The sequence below is a fragment of the Lacerta agilis genome, chromosome 11 (genome assembly GCF_009819535.1).
Source record: "Lacerta agilis isolate rLacAgi1 chromosome 11, rLacAgi1.pri, whole genome shotgun sequence".
Taxonomy (NCBI): Eukaryota; Metazoa; Chordata; class Lepidosauria; order Squamata; family Lacertidae; genus Lacerta; species Lacerta agilis.
Window position 1 is genome coordinate 1,529,403 of NC_046322.1, and position 24,258 is coordinate 1,553,660.

At 50.4% G+C, this 24,258-nt stretch overlaps 1 protein-coding gene across 1 annotated transcript in view; it reads right to left on the reverse strand.

Moving 5' to 3' along the window:
- Nucleotides 1–20,519: 20,519 nt before the first annotated feature.
- Nucleotides 20,520–24,258, reverse strand: part of LOC117054844 (ciliary neurotrophic factor receptor subunit alpha-like) — a 37,543-nt gene continuing 33,804 nt past the window's right edge. Inside the window, exons 5-6 of the mRNA XM_033164014.1 lie at nucleotides 21,276–21,420; nucleotides 20,520–20,776 (exon numbers count right to left, since the gene is read on the reverse strand). Of these exons, the coding sequence (XP_033019905.1) occupies nucleotide 20,776; nucleotides 21,276–21,420 (146 nt within the window). The 3' untranslated portion in view covers nucleotides 20,520–20,775. The remainder of the gene's footprint in view (nucleotides 20,777–21,275; nucleotides 21,421–24,258) is intronic.

The window sequence follows — 24,258 nt, forward strand, 5'->3', positions numbered from 1 at the left end:
AGCAACGGGAGCTCACCCGTCATGGGGATTTGAACCGCCGACCTTCTGATCGGCAAGCCCTAGGCTCTGTGGTTTAACCCACAGCGACTTTCCCTCCTTGCATTTGTGCAGTCCTCTTTTAAAGCGATCCATGTGACTCTTGTTTTCCCTTGTCAGGCTTTCCTGAATGCCCTGAACCCTGTGGAAAGCCCAGCAAGAAACCAAAAGCAACATGAAAGCCTAAGGTGCTGCATATTAAGCAAAACAAAAGCAGAAGCACGTGGGGGGGGGGAGAGAAGGGTGTTGGTGAACAGGATGGAAAAATTCCTGTTTATATCTTTCAATGGTCTAAAAGATGGCTTGGAGAAGAAGCTATCCAGGCTCAGTTAGGTTAGATCATGCCTGGGGCAAGAAGAGATTGAAAAATGAAATCTAAAAATCCCGTAAAACAACAACAACAAACAACCACAAACCCCAGAGCAATCTTTGAACTGAAATGTTTAAAATTCTGCACCTGAGTTGAAGCTGCACAAAATTGGGAGCCCTGTTTTTGCAGCACCAAGCCTAGCCAGCAGAGGGCAGCGCAGGTTTAGTCTAGCAGGTCTGCTGCAGAGAGGGGGGGGGGGTTGGTGAGGAATTTGGCCTGGGCTGATATTCCGCTCTGCAAAACAAGCTTCAGAAACCCTCGCAAGCTGCTTCAAAGTTAGCCAAAGGTGATTCTGCAAACCTGGTTGCCACTGGTATGGAAGAAAGCATCCGCCAGCCAGGAAACTCCGGCTCGGCCACAATGTCTGTCTGCAGCACAAATCCTGACAAGACCTTAGTGCATCCAAGTGAAGAAATGTTGTTCTAAGGGGCTGGAACCCCCCTGCACCATCATAATGCTTGGAATCTTGTCAGCCCCATAAGCAATAATAAAATAACATAATTGGACACGACTGGACCTAACAGTCAGGAGTCCCTTTACCTTTACCTTTAAGGGACTGTGTTCTCCAGGAGTGCCTGGCGTGCTCTGGTCCATGGGGTCATGGACAGGACTAAAGGACCAAACAACAACAACAACAACAAAGGGACCCCAAGAGTCATCTAGTCCAGCCCCTTGCATTTAAAAATGGAAAGCAGTTTTGCCCTGTGACCTGCCATTTACCAACACAGAACTAATTTTAGGTGTGAGCAAAATGGGTGGGGCAGGGAGGAAGCACATAGTAATCATGAAAAATATTTCTGAGATGTTGTGGAATAGAGAAGAGTTGCAGTGTTCCCCCCCCCCACCGGATTATATATTAGCCTCATCCCCCCCCCCCCCCACAGAAGCAGCTTTTTAAAATGTCTTTTGGCGCTGCGACTTTCCTCTTCTCTGGAACACACACAGAAAAAAAAGGACAAGTTTGATTATCGATTCCATTCTCATTGTATGCAGTGATTTAACCAGAGCTTGGATGACCACCTGTTATGGGCGCTTCAGCTGAGACTCCTGCATTGCAGGGGGTTGGACTAGATGACCCTCGGGTCCCTTCCAACTCTACAGTTCCAAGATTCTGAAATAATTTAAAATCTTTGTTCCTTGTTTGGAGGATAGTTGAGAGTCCTCACTTATCAAAACCATCCCTTGTCATTGCTATGCAGAATTTGGGTTTTCCTGAGGTTCAGCGGATGGGCAGCTTTGAAGAAAGTTAGACAGACATGTACATCCTTTTGTTCCTGGTTGAGGTTGGGCTTCCCTGATTTATTGTTAAACACTTCTCTATAATTCTTACTTGGACTCAGGGCTTTTTCCCAGCCAGAACTCACGGAACTCAGTTCTGACAGCTCTCAGATGGGCACCATTGCTATTATAGAAAACAAGGTGGCATTTGTGGTGAGTTTGGGCACCTCTTCTTCTTCTTTTTTAATAGAAAAATAGCATTGCCTGGACTCATTTTCCGTTTGGATTTTTCCTGGCTCCTGCATCCTGGACACCAGACTGATCTCTAGCAGCATACATCTAAGACTGCCAGAGCCCAAATTCATGGAATTCCATGTAGTTGGGGCAGCTGGGATAAATAGGAAGCTTTAGCTAGAGGCCTGCAAGAATGTAGCTGGTCCGGTTGTAGAATTCAGCGAAGGTTAAGTTGCAGTTCACTTCAATCTTGCTTATCGCTCTTCTGCTAAAGTTAAAAGTTTAAGCTGCACAATCAATATAATCCTTACTTGCATAGACTCTTCCTTGCAGATTTCTTCTTCCCCCCAACATTCATTTATGCATAATGTGATTTTTCGTCGATGCTCATATCATATCATAAACTTGAAATGCAGTTACTGGCCTTCTGCTGATGTCTTTAAAATGTATATTTGTGTAAGCTTCTCTGGTCTTGCAGCATCCACATCACGCTTTCGGAGGCAGATTAAGAACCTTGTTTTCAGAAAGGAAAGGGTTAAGCCTTCCCTTTTAAAAAGGAGAAATCTCAGGGTTTTCTTGCCTTTTTCCAGCTCAGAGGGGCTGGAGTCTTGGCTTATGCTGCCCTCTGCTGGTCGTTTCTTGCATGATCCACATGGGCACCATTCACCCCCCCCCCCGGAGTTGTTGGTTCAGAAACTGTTCAGAAAATGATTTACAGACCGTGCAATCCTAGCCATGTCAGGTCAGAAGCAAGTCCTACTGAATTCAGTGGGGCTAAATCCCAGGTAACCAAGCTTAGTATTGCAGCCTTATCTCTTCCCCACCTCCAAAATAGTGTACAATTTTCAAAAGGGGACATAGTGAGGCTTCGAGAACCTGCCCTGTGTGGCAGCAGCAGCAGCAACCAGCCACCACCTCTTTAAATAGGATGCTTTTTAAAAAAACAAAACAAGCAAACTAGACACTTTTTTTTACCATTTTAATGATTTGTTAACTGTTTTTCTCATGAAAGCTGTTCTGGGTGCTTTGTCAGCTGAAGAATGAGGGTTAAGAATGCATTAACCGTAACAATAAACAGCACATTTTCCAAATGTAGACATTTCTGCAAGCTATAAAGAGAACAGTCAGGGGTTTATTTAATTTGGCTGCGACAAGTTTAGATGGATTCAGAGCTGGCTGAACTTCTGCACCCAGCGGGTGACGGTTCTGCGTCAAGCTGGAAGGAGTTTCTCAAGAGGAGGGTCAGAGGATCTTCTCAAGGTCCTGGGCTGATCCATGGTCTCTGTAACTGACTTGGATGAAGGAGGAAGAAGGGGTGCTAATCAGAGATGCAGAGGGCACGAAGCTGGGAGGGAGAGAGAGATCACAGCAAAGACGACCCCACAATATTCAGAATTATCTTGACAGGTGAAAATCATAGTCCAATCCCATGAGAGACCCATGCAAAATCCCGCAATTGGGACGCAGACATAAATATCCGAGTAAAAGGCATACCAGGTTTAGGATGGAGAAGGGAAGAGCTGGGTTGACAACCCAAACTGTCAGGACTGGAGTCAGACGCAGATCAGAATAGAATCATAGAGCTGGAAGAGACCACAAGGGCATCCAGGTCCAACCCCCTGCCAAGCAGGAAACACCATCAAAGCATTCCTGACAGATGGCTGTCAAGCCTCCGCTTAAAGACCTCCAAAGAAGAAGACTCCACCACACTCCTTGGCAGCAAATTCCACTGTCAACAGCTCTCACTGTCAGGAAGTTCTTCCTCATGTTTAGGTGGAATCTTCTTTCTTGTAGTTTGAATCCATTGCTCCGTGTCCGCTTCTCTGGAGCAGCAGAAACAACCTTTCTCCATTGTCAGTGAAGTTAACTCTTTTTGCAAGGAAGCAAACACACAACTCGGCCTGGTGGTCTCAGCAACACTCTCCTCTCATCTTCCTCTTCCCCAGGCTAAACATATATCTAGCTCCTTCAACCACTTCTCATCAGGCTTGTTTTCCAGACCCTTGGTCATCTCGGCTGCCCTCCTCTGCACACCTTCCAGCTTGTTAACATCCTCCTTAAATTGTGGTGCCCAGAACTGGACACAGGATTCCAGGTGTGGTGTGACCAAGGCAGAAGAGAGGGTTACTATTACTTCCCTTCATCAGGAAACTAGACTTCTCTTGATGCAGCCTAGAAGAGCATTAGCTTTTTTTTTTTTTTCATTTTGCAAAAGCTAAACCCTGAAGTTTCTGTGTTTGGCATAGTTTAATCAAACATTGATTCATACTAAATTCACCCCAACACCTAACACGACCCCCCCCCCCCAGTGTATGTTGCTGTACTGTGAACCACTACCAAATATGTCCACAAGAGGGTGCTAAAGACTGCAAGGAATCTCTGCCACTGGGCTGATCTCTGGGCTGTTTTCCTGCAGATTAAAATACAGGAGTGTCCCATTCCTTATTTTATTCTCTCAGCTTCTGAAGCTTTTATTGTTGTATTGGCAGCATGCAGAATTTTATCCGCATCGAGCAAGCAAGCACCTGCCAAGGAACCCAGGAGACTGTCGGAGGAGTCTGGATAAAGCTTTAGAGATGGAGATGGGGGGGGGGGTAGTGGCGAACGGAGCCACTTGGCTGCCCGGGGTGGCAAACGCGGAGGCACCCCCCAGGGGCAGGGTGCCGTTCCACAGCATGCATGCGTCCTGATGCATGTGTCGTGCGTCATGACGTCAGGATGCACGACACATGGGCGTGATGCCCCTTGCTGGCCCACCCCTTGCCTCCGCGGCTCCGCCCAGGGCCCAGCAGGAAGGGAGAACTTACAAAGCGCGCTCCGGCCAAGCGAGCAAGCCAGCTGCCGCCCCGCCAATTGAAGTTTTGCCGGGCGGTGGGGCTCGCTTGGGAGTTTGCTGGTCATGGGGACGGGGCCCCGAGTGTCACCCCCTCCAGGGTGGGAACTCAGGGCGGACCGCCCCCAACACCCCGCCCCGCTGGAGCCTCTTCTCCCCCCACTTCCCCTGCCTGTGGGCCAAGTCTGGCAGAGGGTTCTGGCAGCGCACCACTTGTCAATCAACCCGATGTGACAGTGACCACGTCAGGTGGCCGGCCGGTTTTTGGCCTGCGGCATTCAAACTCAAGCCAGATGGACAGAAGCTCCACTCTCTGCAAACCCAGAGCTGATGGTCAGGGCTAGCAAAGCATCTCCATACAAGGTTCTGCACAGGCCTTTCCAGGTGACACGGCAAGCCCTCCTTCCATCCAGCCCTGACACCAGTCCTGGTCAGGCACTGTGAGAACAGGATGCTGGACCAGATTGGCCACTGGCCGGATCTAGCAGGCTCTGCTTATGTTTATGTTATAATGTACGGAATTATGTTATGTTGTAATGTTCCGTACATTACATTAGTAATGTATGGAAGTGAGAGCTGGACCATAAAGAAGGCTGATCGCCGAAGAATGGATGCTTTTGAATTCTGGTGTTGGAGGAGACTCTTGAGAGTCCCATGGACTGCAAGAAGATCAAACCTATCCATTCTGAAGGAAATCAGCCCTGAGTGCTCACTGGAAGGACAGATCCTGAAGCTGAGGCTCCAATACTTTGGCCACCTCATGAGAAGAGAAGACTCTCTGGAAAAGACCCTGATGTTGGGAAAGATGGAGGGCACAAGGAGAAGGGGACGACAGAGGATGAGATGGTTGGACAGTGTTCTCGAAGCGACTGGCAATGAGTTTGGCCAAACTGCGGGAGGCAGTGAAGGATAGGCGTGCCTGGCGTGCTCTGGTCCATGGGGTCACGAAGAGTCGGACACGACTGAACGACTGAACAACAACACAATCTGTACTTTTTAAGACATCATCAATTCTATTAATATTAATTGCTTTCAATTATTGTTTTCCGTACCCCTATGTGATTGTAAGGAAGAAAGAAAAGAAGAAATATTAATGGTAATTTCTTTCTGGGAGCCTTTTGTATACAATATTCAAATTATGGTTTGTATCCTTTGAACAATTCTGTGTATTTTTTAAAAACCCTCTATTTTTTAAATAAATAAATAAATAAATAAATAAATAAATAATAAGGCCCCGTCGCCCGGGAAAACCTACCGGTAAGCAAGGCAGGAATATGCTCACAGGCGCCCTCGTGTGGCAACTTCGACAAAGTGCTAGCAGATTTTCTCCACGAAAGGACCAGTAGCCTCACGCAACTGCATCTGTTTGGTCGGTGTTTCCCAAACTTGGGTCTCCAGCTGCTTTTGGACTACATTCCCATCACCCCTGCACTGCACTCCCGAATCTCCCAACATTCAGCTTCCTGGGATGTCGAAGGGCTGCAGGGAGAATCCTCAGAGCTGCTCTGCCAGTCTGGGTTGGACAGCCTCTGTCCAGGCCCCCTCTGCCCCTTCAGAGATAATAATATATAATAATAATAATAATAATAATAATAATAATAATAATAATAATTTATACCCCACCCATCTGGCTGGGTTTCCCCAGCCACTCTGGGTGGCTTCCAACAAAATATTAAAATATAATAGTCTGTTAAACATTAAAAGCTTTCCTAAACAGGGCTGCCTTCAGATGTCTTCTGAAAGTTCCACAGGGCAGGTGCCACTACCGATAAGGCCCTCGGCCAGGTTCCCTGTAGTTTTGCTTCTCGCAGTGAGGGAACCAACAGAAGGCCCTCTGCGCTGGACCTCAGTGTCCAGGCTGAATGATGGGGGTGGAGACGCTCCTTCAGGTATACTGGGCTGAGGTCATTTAGAGCTTTCAAGGTCAGCACCAACACTTTGAATTGTGCTCGGAAATGTACTGGGAGCCAATGTAGGTCTCTCAGGACCGGTGTATGTGGTCTCATCAGCCGCTCCCAGTCCCCAGTCTAGCTGCCGCATTCCGGATTAGTTGTAGTTTCCAGGTCACCTTCAAAGGTAGCCCCACGTAGAGCGCATTGCAGTAGTCCAAGCGAGAGATAACCAGAGCATGCAACCACTCTGGCGAGACAGTCTGCGGGCAGGTAGGGTCTCATCCTGCGTACCAGATGGAGCTGGTAGACAGCCACCCTGCACACAGAGTTGACCTGTGTCTCCATGGACAGCTATGAGTCCAAAATGACTCCCAGGCTGCACACCTGGTCCTTCAGGGGCACAGTGACCCCATTCAGGACCAGGGAGTCCCCCACACCTGTTCGCCTCCTGGATGAAGCCCCGAGTATCGTGACCTCAAGCCCACGGGCTTAGCCAGGATTTATTTTAGAGGGGGCAGGCTTTATGGAAGGGGGGGGCAGAACCGAGTTATTTGTGACACAATTGGTCAGTAAATTAGTATTTTTATTTATTTACTTGAGGGGGGAGCAGCTGCTCTCCCTGCAACACACACACACCACCGATTTTGGGGGCAGGGCAGGTTTTCATGTGCAGGAAACCAAACATGTGAGGCAAAAAGAGAGGGGCACACTGCCATCATACAGTTATAAAATGTGTATTCACATAAAGAGAAAGTTGGTGGTTCCGAGCCCAGCCCTGGGACAACAGGATTCCTGTATCACAGCAGGTTGGACTAGATGACTGTTGGGGGTCCCTTCCAACTCTCTGATAGCTCTTCAACAAGTACTGAAGATAAATGCAGGCCTCACCTTTGCAGCAGCTGGCGCAAAGCTTCCATCACAACCTGGAAGCGGAAGCACCACGATATTTTTGAAAAGCAGTCCATTCTCTGACCTGAAATTTTGCCGCAGTTGCAGGACCCCTTCTGCAGCTGGTACCAAGCTGTGGGGGCAACTTCCTGTCTTGCCTTCAAAGCAGGGCTTCCCTTTTCGCACTGGTCCCTGTCTCAGCTGTGCCTGCTCAGCTACTAGCAGGTGCAAAGGCTTTGGAGCCTGCAGAGAAACACCTGAGGACCTGCTGCTCCCTACATGATGCAAACCCTTGTTTAAAGGCATAGATGCAGGGCAAGCTCAGAAGTTGGCAACATCCCTTCCAAAGCTCATGGGCGTTTATGAAGGCCAGGTGTCCCCCGCTTGGCCCCTGGAGGTGTCCAGCTGTGTCCTCCTGAGAGGACTTTGGAGTACTTCCACCTGGAGTCCTGTACCTGGGGCAGCACCGGATTTACATATAAGCTAAACAAGCTATAGCTTAGGGTCCCACTCTCTTGGGGGCCCCCAAAAAATGTAAAGGAAAAAAACCCTGGGTGTACATTTCCAAAATATAAGATTAAAAAACAAATAAAATAAAACCTACATACAGCAACAGTGGTTTGTGTTATATGTTGGCTCCCTGATGTAAGTCATGGGCCCCTGCTGCTAGCCTGCTCCCTAAAATAACACCGGTTTGCTCCTTTCCATATAGGGTGCCTACATTCTGCAAGTTGGGACCCGGGTGGCGTTGTGGGTTAAACCACAGAGCCTAGGGCTTGCCGATCAGAAGGTCGGCGGTTCGAATCCCCGCAATGGGGTGAGCTCCCGTTGCTTGGTGCCAGCTCCTGCCCACCTAGCAGTTTGAAAAGTACATCAAAGTGCAAGTAGATAAATAGGTACCACTCCGGCAGGAAGGTAAACGGTGTTTCCGTGCGCTGCTCTGGTTCGCCAGAAGCGGCTTAGTCATGCTGGCCACATGACCCGGAAGCTGTACGCCAGCTCCCTTGGCCAGTAACGTGAGATGAGCGCCGCAACCCCAGAGTCGTCCACGACTGGACCTAACGGTCAGGGGTCCCTTTACCTTTACCTTTTACATTCTGCAAGGACTGGTTGCAAGGCAACATGTGCAAATGGCTTGAGATACCTGTGAGGTCCATAAATTACCAGATAGCATCTATTCAACAACAAAACAGCCACGATTTGTTGTTGACAAAGGACAGCTGGACATATAAAGGGCCCCATTACCTTCAGGAGCTTGGGGCCTCCTCAAATCTAAATCTGGCCATGTGCCTGGGTTACAAATGGCTGCCTTCCTAGCCACTAGCTAATTTGGGAAATGCTTTGGAGTAGGAGAGATGGGAGCTACAAGCAAGTGACGGGGCCCTCGAGGCCAATGAGCTAGGAGCAGACTGGGAGCACAGAGGCACAGAGACCTACTTGCTCTGTGCTGGATCCAATCTGTGACTAATGGAGAAGCAGGATCTGTTGGGGTGCCCCTCTCCCCTCCAAAAAACTCTATGCTCAAAGTCCCTACCAGAGAAGATTGGCAGATCGAGTTGATGGACTATGCCGAAATGGCAAAAATGACCAGAAGAATCAGAAATCAGGGGCACCAAAACTTTTAAGGAATGGGGAAGATTTATAATTTAACTTAAAAGCCATGGCCAAGAGTTAAAATCGTCAGTGGGATTGCCACAACACTTGTAATGTAACGAAGAACTATGGACTTTGTGGAGCTATAAAATTTGGATCATTATAAAAGATGCAGAAGGAAAGGACTAACAATAAGACTCACAAAGGGAAGCCCAGGAGATTCTTGGGAATCTTGTTTTTATGGAGCATGTTGTGGTGTGAATGCAAATTTTAATATGGAAAAAATCAAATCACATTTGAAAAAAATAAAATAAAAATCCTACGCTCCGATTGTATAGATGTGAAAATAAAATTCTGCATCCTGAAGACTCTGCATCTCTGCTGACCCTCATCCCAAGGAAATTGGACCTGGAGGAATATTATTTTTGCAACTTTATAGACTCACATGATGCTGCCGCTCAACCATTGCATCTTCAGCTCCTCGGAAGACAAGGTGGAATCTAAATGTGATTGTTGTTGTTATTGTTGTTCAGTCGTTCAGTCGTGTCCGACTCTTCGTGACCCCATGGACCAGAGCACGCCAGGCACGCCTATCCTTCACTGCCTCTCGCACTTTGGTCAGATTCATGTTGGTAGCTTCGAGAACACTGTCCAACCATCTCATCCTCTGTCGTCCTCTTCTCCTTGTGCCCTCCATCTTTCCCAACATCAGGGTCTTTTCCAGGGTCTTCTCTTCTCATGAGGTGGCCAAAGCACTGGAGCCTCAACTTCAGGATCTGTCCTTCTAGTGAGCACTCAGGGCTGAATTCTTTAAGGATGGATAGGTTTGATCTTCTTGCAGTCCATGGGACTCTCAAGAGTCTCCTCCAGCACCATAATTCAAAAGCATCAATTCTTCGGCGATCAGCCTTCTTTATGATCCAGCTCTCACTTCCGTCCATCACTACTGGGAAAACCATAGCTTTAACTATACGGACCTTTGTCAGCAAGATAAAATGATAAATATGTGACCAGTTCGTTCCTTGGAACTTCTTTGCTGTGAGCAGCAGCAGGGAAACCTGGAGAGGGAGTTTTGAGGGTGGGTATTGTCCCCCCCTCCACCTGCCCCCCCCTCCCAGGCCTGCTCAGCTGGCGCTTGCATTCGTCCTGCGAAGGATCCCTTTGGGGTGTGGTCTGGAGAAGCAGAGGGGGAGTCGATTTTCCATCCGACCAGAGGCAGCTTCGACAGGCAGCGTCAGGGGAGATGGTTATCTCTGCGCAAAGATCAAAGGAACCCTTTACTGAATAATTTACTTTCCCCGGCTCCACGCAAACGGCTGCCGGATGTTCGGTCCAGGCCTGCAATGATAAGTCCTTCTGCTTGAAAGACAGAAGAAAATCCTTCAGGCAGCAGAGTTGAACTGTGGAACTCCCTGCCACAGGAGGCAGCAATGGCCACCAACTTGGATGGCTTTAAGAGGGACAGGAAAAATTCATGCAGGGCTATCGATGGCTCCTAGCCAGGATGGCTCTGCTCTGCTCTGCCTCAGCCGGAGGCAGAAAACGCTTCTGAATCCCAGTTGCTGGAAACCACAGGAAAAGAAAGTTGCTCTTGTGCTCCGATTCTGCTTGCAGGATCTGGCCTCTGTGAGAACAGGAAGCTTGACTTGGTGGGCCTTTGGTCTGATCTTGCAGCCTCTTCTTGTGACATAGGATCAGGGCCGTCTTTACCTGGGGGTGCAAGGGGTGCGGGGCACTCGGGCGACAAATTTGGGGGGCGCCCAGCACCCGCCCGCCGCTGAACCCGCCTAAGCTCTTAACTATCTACCTGTTATGAAATAATAATTTTGATCAAGCTAGAAAAACAAAATACATACATACCTAGGTATTACCGAAGTGTATACCTACTGTGTCATTAAAGGACTTTCGACTTTGTGCGCTCATTTGCCAAAAATGTGCCGTGCCAGCGGCGGCGCTTGTCATTCACAACGACGGCGCTTGTCATTCTCAACAGCGCCATTCACGCGAAATTAACTCTTACATCATAATAAAAGTTAATTTGGGGGCTAAACTAAATGTGGGGGCACAGGGAGGATTTTTGCACCCCGGCGGCGCATTATGCTAAAGACGGCCCTGCACAGGGTGAGACCTGTGGGTGTCAGACCAAGGGAAGCCCCTCCAGAGAATCACAGAGTTGGAAGTACCCACGGGGTCATCTAGTCCAACCCCCTGAAATGCAGGAGTCTAGTATCCAATGAGCCACCGTGGCCCAACTAGACACCCCTCTGGGTGGGAAATGGAGAGGCATATCTGGGAAAGACGGATCCCGGGAGGGTGCGAAGGTTGCATCTTTCATTCCTCAGTTTGCTTTGAAAATGGAAGCCCTAAGCCAGTCTATATGAGGGCCAGTAGCCACAAAGGATCTAGGGAGCCTCCAGGTTCAGTGGCAGTCTACCTCCAAGGACCATTTTCTAGAAAACAACACTTCCTATGCAGAACCACTAGGGGAGTTAAGGAAAATATTTGGAGCCTGGGTCCCAGGGTGGGTTCACGCCTTAGCCACTCCTGCCGTGGGCTCTGGCCAGCAGAACTTCTTCAAGGGAACAAGAGAACTCTGTGGACTGGATGGGCCGTTGGCCTGATCCACCAGGTTCTCCTTGTGTCCTGAGTCTGCGCTGCCCCTGCAAACCGGCTCTGCATGTATCTGAGAAAGCAAAGGCTGAGCCCAGACATGAGTCACCCGAGCGTCCCGGGAGGAGGGGCTGCGTTTTCTTCCCCTCTGGAGAGCCGTCAGCTGTTATAAATCACCCGGGCTTTAAGGGCCCAGGGCCGTGAATCTATAATTAGCGCATAATTAATTACCAGATGTTTTCAACACTAATGAAACATTAATAAATGATGAAGCGGTGTAGCCTGGTAATGGGGCATTTAAAAGGCAGCTTGCGAGGAGAAGCCGGCTAATTGCCTGCCGTCCTGGAGGTCCTTCCTCTCCTGTGGGTGGGTAGGGGGGAGGATCTGAAAGAAAGAGAGGTCTCCCGGTGAGTAAGTGGAGAGAGAGGGCAAGAGATGGCTGGGAAGGAGAGCCCTCCACCTTCCGAGTGGAACGGACTCCCTCAGAAGGTGAACCCTCCTTTGTTGGAAGCTTTTAAGCAGAGATTCGGTGGCCACCTGTCATGGGTGCTTTAGTGCCTTGGGGTCATCTAGTCTAACCCCGATCACAGTTAAAGAATCACTGACAGATGTGTGTGTGACCTTGGGGGGCAGCAGTCCCTGCCTTTCAGCCTAACCTACCTCACAGGGTTGTTGTGAGGATTAATGGAGGATGGAGAACCATTTACACCACCTTGAGCTCTTTGGAGAAGAATGTGGGATGCGGATGCAGGGAACAATAATTTTTCCTTGAAAATGCAGGCAGGAGAAGATCACACATCCCACAGAAGCAGCAGGTGCCAAGCCAGGGGGCCTGCTCGCCAGGAGTCAGCTTACCTGCCTTGTTACCTGGGATCCTTCTCACCTGAATAAACCAGGCCTCCTACCTGGGACCTTCTGCATTCAGAACATCCCCCGTTCACATGACAGGTGAGCAGGGCTCGGAGTGAGTCTGCAGGACCCCAAATCTGGAGAGGTGTAGAAGTGTTGGGGTTCCACTGGATAGGCAGCACTGGGGTAGGGGAGATAATAGAGTCATAGAGTTGGAAGGGACCCCGAGGGTCATCTAGTCCAACCCCCTACAAGGGAGGAATCTTTCGCCCAACATGGGACTCGAACACACAACCCTGAGATTAAGAGCTTCTTGCTTTACTGACTGAGCTATCCCAGGGTTGGGGCGGGGGGAAGTATCCCCACAGAACAGGACCCATCCCATTGCTGGGCCCTGGCAGAGATTTTTAGAAAAGGCACCTTTCACATCCAAGTTAGAACTGATTCATCAACCAAAAATTAAAATAAGGTTGTAACACCTGAAGCAAGGTTATTTGAACACGAACACCGTCAGAATCAAGAGGACTTTGGAGGTAATATGTGCAGGGTAGGGGGCATAAATGTGAAATTGGCCATTATTTCTCTTTCAGAAATTGAAATTAGCATAGTACGTTTCCGAGCACAATTCAAAGCGTTGGTGCTGACCTTTAATGCCCTAACGGACCAGTATCCCCGAAGGAGCGTCTCCACCCCCATCGTTCTGCCTGGACACTAAGGTCCAGCTCCGAGGGCCTTCTGCCGGTTCCCTCCCTGCGAGAAGTGAAGTTACAGAGAGAGCCAATGTGGTGTAGTGGTTAAGAGCGGTAGACTCGTAATCTGGGGAACCGGGTTCGCGTCTCCACTCCTCCACATGCAACTGGTGGGTGACCTTGGACCAGTCACACTTCTCTGAAGTCTCTCAGCCCCACTCACCCCACATAGTGTTTGTTGTGGGGAAGGAAGGGAAAGGAGAATGTGAGCCACTTTGAGACTCCTTCGGGTAGTGAAAAGCGGGATATCAAATCCATATCAAATCCAAACTCTTCTTCTTTTTCTGGGAACCAGGCAGAGGGCCTTCTCGGTGGTGACGCCCGCCCTGTGGAACGCCCTCCCATCAGATGTCTAGGAAATAAACAACTATCTGACTTTTAGAAGACATCTGAAGGCAGCCTTGTTTAGGGAAGCTTTTACTGTTTGACGTTTTATTGTGTTTTTAATATTATTGGGAGCTGCCCAGAGTGGTGGGAAAACCCAGCCAGATGGGCGGGGTAGAAATAATATATTATTGTTATGTATTGAAGTTCTCACCTTGGCCACCAGGGGTGTGGTATATAGTTTATTCTGCTGCGGTTTTCACTCAGGTCAGCTTATGCAAATGAAGGATTAGAAACTGACACTCAGGGATTGGTTAGCTGCAGAATGTTGTTACTGTTACATTGTAGCTGAGCTCTATACCGTGTTTCTCCTAAAATAAGACACCGTCTTATATTATTTTTTGCTCAAAAAAACAGTATGGCTTATTTTCAGGGGATGTCTTATTTTAACTGTGTCGCATCGGTACGCTGCATAGCCACGCCTCCCCAAGCTGTTTTAATGGGGGTACCACGTCACTATGGCTTATTTTTGGGGTATGTCTTATTTTTGGGGAACGGCTTATATTTCGCAAATGCATAGAAATCCTGCTATGGCTTATTTTATGGCTATGTCTTATTTTAGGAGAAACAGGGTATAAGCTGGTGGCTGAGGCCTCCAGCTCAGTTCTGTTCCAGCCTGCAAATAAATAAGAGCTGTTTTGGAAATCGCTGTGTTGTCTGTTGTGTCCACCCACAACTTAACACTGGCGACGAAGGTGGGATCATGGACATCAGAACACAGACAGCACACAGCCAGTCAGCGCAAGGCCAAATCACTGAGCTGAATCACTGAGCTGAATCACTGAGCTGAAACGCTGAGCGAAATCACTGAACAGAACCAACTCAGAGCTGCCCGTTCTGGCTAGAGCACTGTGTTCCATCCATCGCCCACCACGTCGGCATCGGAGTCATGGCTACACTAGTGCCTCTACCGCCGTTTGCCCCGGCCTCTGAATCATGGGACTCATATCTCGCTCGGTTCGAATGCTACCTTCAAGCAAACGAGCTAACAGAGGTATCAGAGGAGCGGAAGCGAGGCCTTTTCCTCAGCCTCTGCGGGCCCGAAGTGTTTGAGACGGCCAGAGTTTTAGTCGCTCCACTCGCAGTTCACAGAGCACCGTGGGACGCGCTACAAGAAAAGCTACGCGGCCACTACGCGCCCAAGCCGTCCAAAATTGCGGCCCGCCACGCCTTTTACCACCGGAACCAGGCAGAGGGGGAGTCGATCAACGACTACGTCGCCGCTCTCCGAAAGGCCGCATTAACCTGCGAGTTCCGAGACTTAGACGATGCCATGATGGATCGGATCGTCTGCGGGGTCTGGGACAACCGTCTGCAACGGCGCCTCCTTGCCAAGCCAGACCTCACGCTGCAGAAGGCCATCGAGGAGGCTGCGCGCCTCAGAAGCGGCTGAACTCTCCGCCCAGGAGATCCGCAAGGCCAGCAGCCCACGACCTACAAAAAAGCCAATCGCCGTACACCATGAAGAGGCTAGCAGCGACGAGGCATCAACCAGCGAAGACGATGACGTGCACCAGACGAAGCGGGAACGCGGGAAGTTCAAACAGAAGTCCAAGGGCCAATCAGAATGCGCCGGCTGTGGAAGCGACCACCCCCGCGTCAAATGCCGATTCAGAGACGCCATCTGCCGGCAGTGCTCCAGAAGGGGTCACATCGCCAAGGTCTGCCGATCTACGCCATCAAGCACAGCCTCTTCACCACCTCGCGAGTCCAAGTCGTCAACCCGGTCCGCAAACAGTAACTGTTTCGCTCTCACCAACTGTTGCTGCTCATCCGGAACCACGATTGGACAAACCGACTCGCCTACGCGACGCAAACTACACATCACGGTGCTCATCGAAGGAGCTCCGTGTGACATGGAGATCGACACCGGGTCTGCCCTGTCCGTTGTGTCCTGGAGCACTATCAAAGACTTGTGCCCAAGCTGTCTAAGAGGCAGCTTGACCGACATCGTGTACACCTGAGGGACTACCAGGGGAACGACATTCCCGTGACGGGCGTCGGCCAGTTCCAGGTCAAGTTCAAAAACTTCTCGGGCCCACTCCGACTCGTGGTAGTTGAAGACCCGCGGCCCAGCCTCCTAGGGCTAGAATGGTTTGGCGCCCTCGGTCTGGAAGTCACCGGCATCAACTGCATCTCCAACGCGGAAGTGGAAAAGTTAACTAAAGAATTTGCCGAGGTTTTCGATGGCACCTTGGGCCAATATACAGGCACACCCATCTCCTTTAGCCTTGATCCACAAGTAGCTCCAATCAAGCTAAAGCCACGCCGGGTTCCGTTCGCCCTCAAGGCTAAGGTGGACGAACAACTGGACAAATTAATCGCGCAAGGGGTTTTGGAGCCGGTCGACCATGCCAAGTGGGAAACGCCTATCGTCACACCTGTCAAGCCGGATGGGTCGGTGAGGATATGCGCAGACTACAAGTGCACGATCAACAAGGCGCTTCAGCAGCACGCTTATCCCGTTCCCGTCGTCCAACACCTGCTGCATTCTTTGGGCGAAGGCAAGGTCTTTGCTAAGCTGGACCTTGCCCAAGCCTATCAACAACTGCCTGTTGACGACGCCACCGCTGAAGCTCAGACGATCGTCACCCACCGAGGAGCGTTCCGATGCCGCCGACTACAGTTCGGGTGAGCGTGGCTCCTGGCATCTTTCAAAGCCTCATGGAGCGCCTCCTGCAGGGACTGCCAGGCGTGGTACCATACTTCGATGATGTACTGGTATCCGCAGACTCAAATCAGCAGCTGTTCGAGCGCCTCCGCGCTGTGCTGACCAGGTTCCAGGAGGCCGGACTCAAGGTAAAGAAAGAAAAGTGTCTGATTGCCGTTCCACAGGTGGAGTTCCTGGGCTACCTCATCAACGCCTCTGGCCTTCACCCAACGGCATCCAAAATCCGGGCCATCCAGGAGGCCCCGATTCCAAAGAACAAGACTGAGTTGCAGGCGTTCCTAGGGCTGCTGAACTTCTACAATATGTTCCTGCCCCACAAGGCAACGCTAGCTGAGCCTCTCCACCGCCTGCTCAGCACGAAGGCGCCATGGTCCTGGGGTCATCGGGAGACAGCGGCCTTCAACGCGGTCAAGTCCCTTCTCTCCTCAGACAGTGTGCTGGTACAGTACAGTGAAGCCAGGCCACTGGTCCTCGCCTGTGACGCCTCGCCCTTTGGCATCGGTGCAGTCCTCAGTCACCGGTTCCCGGATGGGAGGGAAGCACCACTTGCTTACTTCTCTCGGACGCTGTCTCCGGCGGAACGGAATTACAGCCAGCTCGACAAGGAGGCACTGGCGCTTGTGGCTGGAGTGAAGAGGTTCCACGAATATCTCTACGGAGAACCTTTGACCTCATCACTGACCACAAGCCGCTCCTGGGCCTCCTTGCAGGGGACAGACCAACTCCGCCGATCCTCTCGCCACGCATGCTGCGATGGACTGTTTTTCTGGCAGCATACAGCTATCGGCTCATTCATCGCCCGGGAAAGTCGCTGGGCCATGCTGATGCCCTCAGTCGTTGCCCCCTTCCGGCGTTGGTGGAAGATCCAGCTCCTGCTTCATCGGTACTCCTGCTTGAGGACCTTCCAGCTGCACCAGTGTCGGCTACCGATGTGGCCTCCGCATCTTCCCAGGACCGCACCATCAGACGTGTGCTCAACTGGGTGTGGAGGGGGTGGCCAGAAGGGCCATTCACATCTGAGTTCCAGCCATTTGCGACCAGACAGCATGAGCTCTCGGCTCATCGCGGCTGCCTACTGTGGGGAGACCGAGTCGTGGTTCCCCAAAGACTCCGCCAACGCGTCCTTGAGGCTCTGCACATCGGCCACCCAGGGATCGTTAAAATGAAGGCGTTGGCTCGGTGTTACGTCTGGTGGCCTAACATGGACGAGGCCATCACCTCCTGGGTTGCCTCCTGTCAAGCGTGTCAAGAATCGAGACCTGCACCACCGGCAGCTAAGGGCAACACCTGGGAGACGCCAAAGGCACCCTGGTCGAGGGTGCACATTGACCTTGCTGGCCCTTTTCATGGCCGGACCTTTATGGTAGTGGTGGACGCTTATTCGAAATGGCTGGAGGTGGCTCTGATGCCCTCCACCACTACTGAAGCCATAGTCCGGGTGCTGCGGGGCCTATTCGCAACGCATGGATGTCCTGATGTCCTCGTCTCCGACAACGGGCCACAGTTCACATCAGGCGCTTTTGAAAGGTACCTCTTGGGGCTGGGCATCCGCCACGCCCTAACAGCTCCATTCCACCCGGCCAGCAACGGACAGGCAGAACGAATGGTGCGCTCAGCGAAAGAGGCACTGGCACGCATGGACCAGAAGGACTGGCATGAGCGAGTTACGGAATACTTGCTCGTGCAACACATTACCCCGCATGCAGCCACAGGGCGGAGTCCAGCTGAACTGCTTATGGGCCGTCGCCTCAGATCTCCGCTCGACCGGTTGCATCCAGACTTCGGGGTAGCCGAGCCCCCGGGCGGTGCTAACGCACCAAGGTCTTTTATTCCCGGGGATAGGGTTTTTGCCAGAAACTACGTGGGGGACATTCCTTGGGTGCCGGCCACGATAGTGGGAGTCACTGGGCCCCGCTCATATCAGGTGGCACTTGAGGACGGGCGGTTGTGGCGCCGGCACATAGACCAACTGAGGCGCAGGGTTGGAACTTTGGACGATACCGCAGTACCCTCAACGGCAGCCTCAGCTCTAGAACCGACACCATTGGAAGGCGAGGCTCCATCTACACCCCCTTCACAAACTGCGGACATGGGGCCAAGCCGAGCCACTGCAGGGGTTTTGCCTGACTCCCTTGAGACGCCGACCACCGCCTTGCCTGAGTGTCCACCAAGTCCGATCGTGACAGGCCTTCCAACAGCAGCGGAGCCGGAGACCTCAGGCCCAACGACACCAGTGGTAGCACAGCAGTCGCAACGGGACTCGGGCAGCCAACCAGGCTCTGATACTGGCCCACGGCGGTCAGGTAGGGTTCCCAAACGCCCAGCATATCTAAAAGACTATGTTACACACAATTTGCACACATAATGCTGCATCGTAAATTGAACTGTATGCTATGTGTTTTAAATGAATATGCTGTATATAATGGAACCACTATGCTGTAACCTAATGCCTTATCTCGGTGGGGAGGGGTGTTATGTATTGAAGTTCTCACCTTGGCCACCAGGGGTGTGTGTATATAGTTATTCTGCTTGCGGTTTTCACTCAGGTCAGCTTATGCAAATGAAGGATTAGAAACTGACACTCAGGGATTGGTTAGCTGCAGAATGTTGTTACTGTTACATTGTAGCTGAGCTCTATATAAGCTGGTGGCTGAGGCCTCCAGCTCAGTTCTGTTCCAGCCTGCAAATAAATAAGAGCTGTTTTGGAAATCGCTGTGTTGTCTGTTGTGTCCACCCACAACTTAACAATTATTATTATTATTATTATTGAATCTTAGAGCTGAAGAGTTGGAAGGGACCCCAAGGGTCATCCAATCCAACCCCCTCCAATGCCTTGAATCATAATACCTGGCAAATAGTCACCTGACCTCTGCTTAAAAACCTCCAAGGAAGGAGGGACCACCTTCTTAGGCAGTCTGCTCCACTGTCAAAGGGCTCTTAGTGCCAGAAAGTTCTTCCTACTGGTGGGACGAAGTTTGCAAAGACACTTCAAGGTGCCCCTTAAGTATGTGTCCCCCCCCCCTGGCACCTTCACTGATGAGACCGCAGATCCTCCTTCTTCCTCGTTTCAAGTCTCCTGGCCGGAATCCTCCAAACCAAACCATTTACCACATTCACAAAAAAACCATAATGAAATGGTCACATTTAATGAACCAATCTCTCTCTTGTGTGAGTGCGGGTGTCTTTCTTCTTCTGTTTTTTCCTTCAGTGAAGTGTGTGTGTGTGATTTAAAAGTTTTTATATATATATACACATCTATAAAAAGTTCAAATACAGCATATTATCATTTGGAATAATAGGGCGTACGGTGTTCATACTGCACTTTGAAACGAGGGAGGGGAAGGGAATTGGGGTGCCGGGGGGGGGGGAGGAAGAGCCGGATTCTTACAAAACAGGACTTGGGGAAGGGGTGAAGAGAGGGAACGGGGGGTTTTCGGGTGGGTGGGTGGGGGGCCAGAGGACATCTTAGTTTAGCTACAGTTTCCATCGGGTATACATCCCACTCCCCAATAATAGACCAATACACAAACCTAAGGAGTTTCTCTGTATAAACGGAAGGGGCACACGGCTACAATGGGGTTGGAGGGAAGGGGTGAGCGTGTGTTTTTCCAAGATGGACTCCCTCCCAACGTTTCCCCTCGGTGGGACAGTTACAAAACGGTTTCTTTTAAAAAACAAAGACCCCCCCCCTCCGCCTAGAGGCACCGGTCTCGTGGCCCCCGGTGGGGGGGCTTGCTTTATTCCGCCCCCACCATGATGGGTGGGGCAGAGCCGCGATGCCTCCCTGGGCATTTTCCACTCTCTCCTGCCTAGCCGAGGGCTCAAAGGTTCGTTCTCTCACAAGCTGCCAAGAGGAGGAAGGGGAGGAAGAGGACACCGGCCTTGCGGGGAAGTCCCCCTCGGCGTCAGGTTCATGGCCTCCCCTCCCGGAGCCGCCCTGTCCGTCCGTCTGGCGCGCTCCTGTGTCCAGGAATCGGGCCTGCGGGTTCGAAAGCATGCCCAGCGGAGGGTCTTTGGCGTGGTGGTTAGCTGTATGATCTGAACCCGGGGCCGGGGACGCTGGTGCTCCAGGCTGCTGCTCCCTCCCTCCCTCCCCTCCCCACTTCAGGCCTGCCTTTCTCCTCCCCCGACGCCCCCGATCCCACCCCACATTCCCGCCTGTCTCTTTTCCGTGCGAGGAGGAGGGAGGAGCTCCTCTGTCCTTTTGAAGGTTTACTCAGGCAGCTTTGCAAAGGCCAGGAAAGTTTGTGGTTGGTTGGGTGACAGGCGGATGGGTGGACAGAGAGCCTGGGCCCCCTCAGATCTTTTTTTTTTGGGGGGGGCTTGGCCTTCCGGGAAGTGCAGCGATGAAGAGAAACGGAACACGTCCTTCAGACCATGTGCAAAACAGAAGCAAAGACAGACGTTCCGGTGAGTCGGTGACCCCTCAGCGGGGCTCTGAGGCCGAGTCTAAGAGGAAAGGGGGAGGGAAAGAAAAAGTGAATACAAGAAGTGCCCCCCCCCCCGAGTCCAGCATCCTGTTCCCAAATTGGCCAACCTCTGAGGCAGCCATTCAAATTGTTAAACCTCTTGTTAAACCCTGGAACTCACTGCCACTGGGGGCAGTGATGGCTACAGACCCAGGTGGTTTTAAAAAGGGACTGGGCAAATGCAAAGAGGAGGAAAAGGCTACCACAAGGTCCTACAGAGAGACTACTGGATCGGCCATTGGCCCATCCTGTTCTCACGGGGCCAACACCAGGAAGAACTTTCTGCTGAGAAACCTCCAAGGAAGGAGAGTCCACAGGGAGAGAGTTCCACGGTCTCAACAGCCACAACCTCCCAACCGCTTGACCTCACCCCCAAAGGCGGACTCCTTCAGCGTCTCCCAAGGCAGACGATGCCAGCTCCCATAGAACCCCCCTTGCTTTCTTTCCCCTTTCCCCCTCCGCCCCACAAGGACACTCACTAAATAAAGTGGATGCTAAAGGCCACCAGTAGCAGACCAGGCACCCAGGACAGGGCGACGGCTCCATCGCTGCCTTGTTCCTCAGAGTTCCCAATGCGGCTGGTGGTGGGGACCACAAACGCTGAGGTGCTGGTGGTCGTTGTCTCTGAAGGAGAGGGGAAAAGCAAGGGAACGGGGTTAATGCCAGGGGCACAGGGAGAGCGGGCGTCCAGTGGCCCCCATGACCCCCTCTCTCCTTGCCCCATGGAGTCGTGTACAGTCAGGGCTGGATTTAGGTTTGATGAGGCCCTCAGCTCCTGAAGGTAACGGGGCCTTTTATATGTCCAGCTGTCTTTTGTCAACAACAAATTGTCGCTTTTTTTGTGTTGAATATATGCTGCATGGTAATTTATGGACCTAATAGGTATCTAAAGCCATTAGCACAAAACAAAGTACCGCATCTTTCGCTACATAGGGCGCACCAGACCATAGGGCGCACCTTGTTTTTAGAGGAGGAAACAGAATTTTTTTTTCTGGTTTTCCTCCTCTAAAAGCCCTGTTTTTTTGAGGATCAGCTAAAAGTTTAGCAGCTTTTTTGCAAAGGGAAAAGCCCTGGGTTTTTTGAGGATCAGCTAAAAGTTTTGCAGCTTTTTTGCAAAGGGAGAAAAGCAAAGCTCCTTTTGCAAAGGGGAAAAAGCAAAGAGGAAAAGCCCCTTTTATATGGGGTTTAACTCACATTTCTTCAGCTTCTGAAGGAAAGGAGCCATTTCTACAGTTTCCAGACAGATAATCTAATCAGCCAGTCCCATGTCACTGGGAAACAAACAACCTCCCTCTGCAGCACATTCAACAATGGAGGGCGGGGCTGAAAGTGATCCGGGACTCTTATCTCTCTCCCGATCTCTTGCTGATCAGCTGCTGAGCGGGGTCTTTCAACCCCCCCTTTTCTCTTTGTAAAATAAAAGCATGATCCTCTTTTGGATCCTGGGCAATTCATCTCCAGGGACCACCACTCGCTCCATAAGACACACAGATAGTTCCCCTTACTTTTAGTAGGGAAGAAAGTGTGTCTTATGGAGTGAAAAATATGGTATGTATTTTATCAAAGCTTGACCTACATTCAACTGGGCTGCACTGCAATCTGCAGCTGCATGATACATTCTGCCCTGCAAACCAGTCCATGCAGAATGTCGGCACCCTATATATAGAAAGGAGCAAAGCAGTGATATTTTAGGGAGCAGGCTAGCAGGAGGGGCCCATGACTTACATCATAGGAGGCTACACAACACAAAACACGGTTGCTGTATGTAGCTTTTATTTCATTTGTTTTTATCTTATATTTTGGGATATGTACATCCAGGTTTTTTCCTTTAATTTTTGGGGGGGCCCCCCTAAGCTATAGCTTGTTTTGCTTATACGTAAATCCAGCCCTGTGTACAGTGCTCTGGTGCAGAGAGACATGCGGCTGACTTCTCAGGCCCAGCCCTGGAAGGAGAAACCGACAGGAATTATTCCAAGCAGACAGGGGCTGGAGCTGAAATTGCCCGGCCAAATATCCCTTCCGGCATGCCAGCCCCGCTTCCTAATCGCAGCGTCTGAAAGCGAGCCAAGGGGACTTGGCGGTGAGAGAAACGCACTCTGCGCATGGTCAGAGAGACTGAGAATTGCAGAGTTGGAAGGGGCCCAAGGGTCCTCTAGGGTAACTGCTTGCAAGGCAGAAATCCCTGAGTAGAATGTAAGAATTTGAGTTGGAATCTCCTTTCTTGTCCATTTGAATCCATCGGTTCAGGGTTCTCTTCCCGTCTGGAGCAGCAGAAAACAAGCCGGCTCCATTTCCCACCCAACATCCCTTGAGATATTTGGCTATTATAACACCTTTCAAAAAGGCTTGAAGAAGGGGGGAAGGGGTGAAAGATGGCTTCTGTGCCAGGCTGAAGCCTGGTGGCGGGGTGGTGAGAGGGTCACGCTATACCTGGGGAGAGACCCAGATTCAAATCCTCCCTCAGCCAAAATGATTTAAAAACAGACGGAAGGATGAATTTGAAGTAAGTACTGCATGGAAGGTGGAAGTCACTGTATAGACTATTTGTATGGAATTGTATAGATTATTTTGTATGGAACTGCGGCAATGCAGGAGGAATATAGGAAAGATTTTTAAAAGTTGAATAATGTGTAACTAGAATTAATTACTGCTTTTGGTTTCCTTTGTTTGTATCTCTCTTGCATTGGAAGAAGTTACCTACATGACTATACACTTAGTCTTACTTTTTTCTTTTTTCTTTTTTCCTTCCCCCTTTTCTACTTTTTGTGGTTTTTATTTTTGTTGTTTGTGTTTGTTTGTTTGTTTTGTTTTGTTTTTTTACCTTTTGTGGTTGTTGCAATTCCTTTGTATTTGTATCTGTGAAAGGTTTTAAACTCATGGTGAAATTGTTGAATCTAAATTCTAAATAAAGTTGATATTTATTAAAAAAAACAAACCAAACAAAAAACAAATCCTCCCCAGCATCATGCAACCCAACGCTGCTGCTGCCTCTCACCCAGCCCTACTTGGCAGGGTTGGTTGTGAAGGGAGCGAGAATGTACTCTGCCCTGCACACCCATGTTGGAATGGCAGGATAAAAATGGAACGAGTAAAAGGGCGAAAGATTTATATGATCTGAAGAGAAACCAGAGTATTGAAGATTGGAGAGAGATGGTTTTGGCGACTCCGGGAAAAAGGAACGTCCTTTGGGGGTGGCAGCCCCGGGACGACAAGAACTGTTATATCCAGCCCCCGAGGTGAGAGCTCGGGAGTGAGGGACAAAGAACTAAGATATTACAATACAAGAAGAATGTAACATTGAATCGGAGAAGCTGAAAGAAGATGAACTGCGTACCCTGATGCTCGATGCAAGGTCTATTGGGAACTGTGTCTGGATCTGTGGACGTATAAGAAAAGAGAACAATTGGAGGATTGGTTCCGGTGATAGATGGAAATGGACATGGACAGAGGGGGAATAGGGTG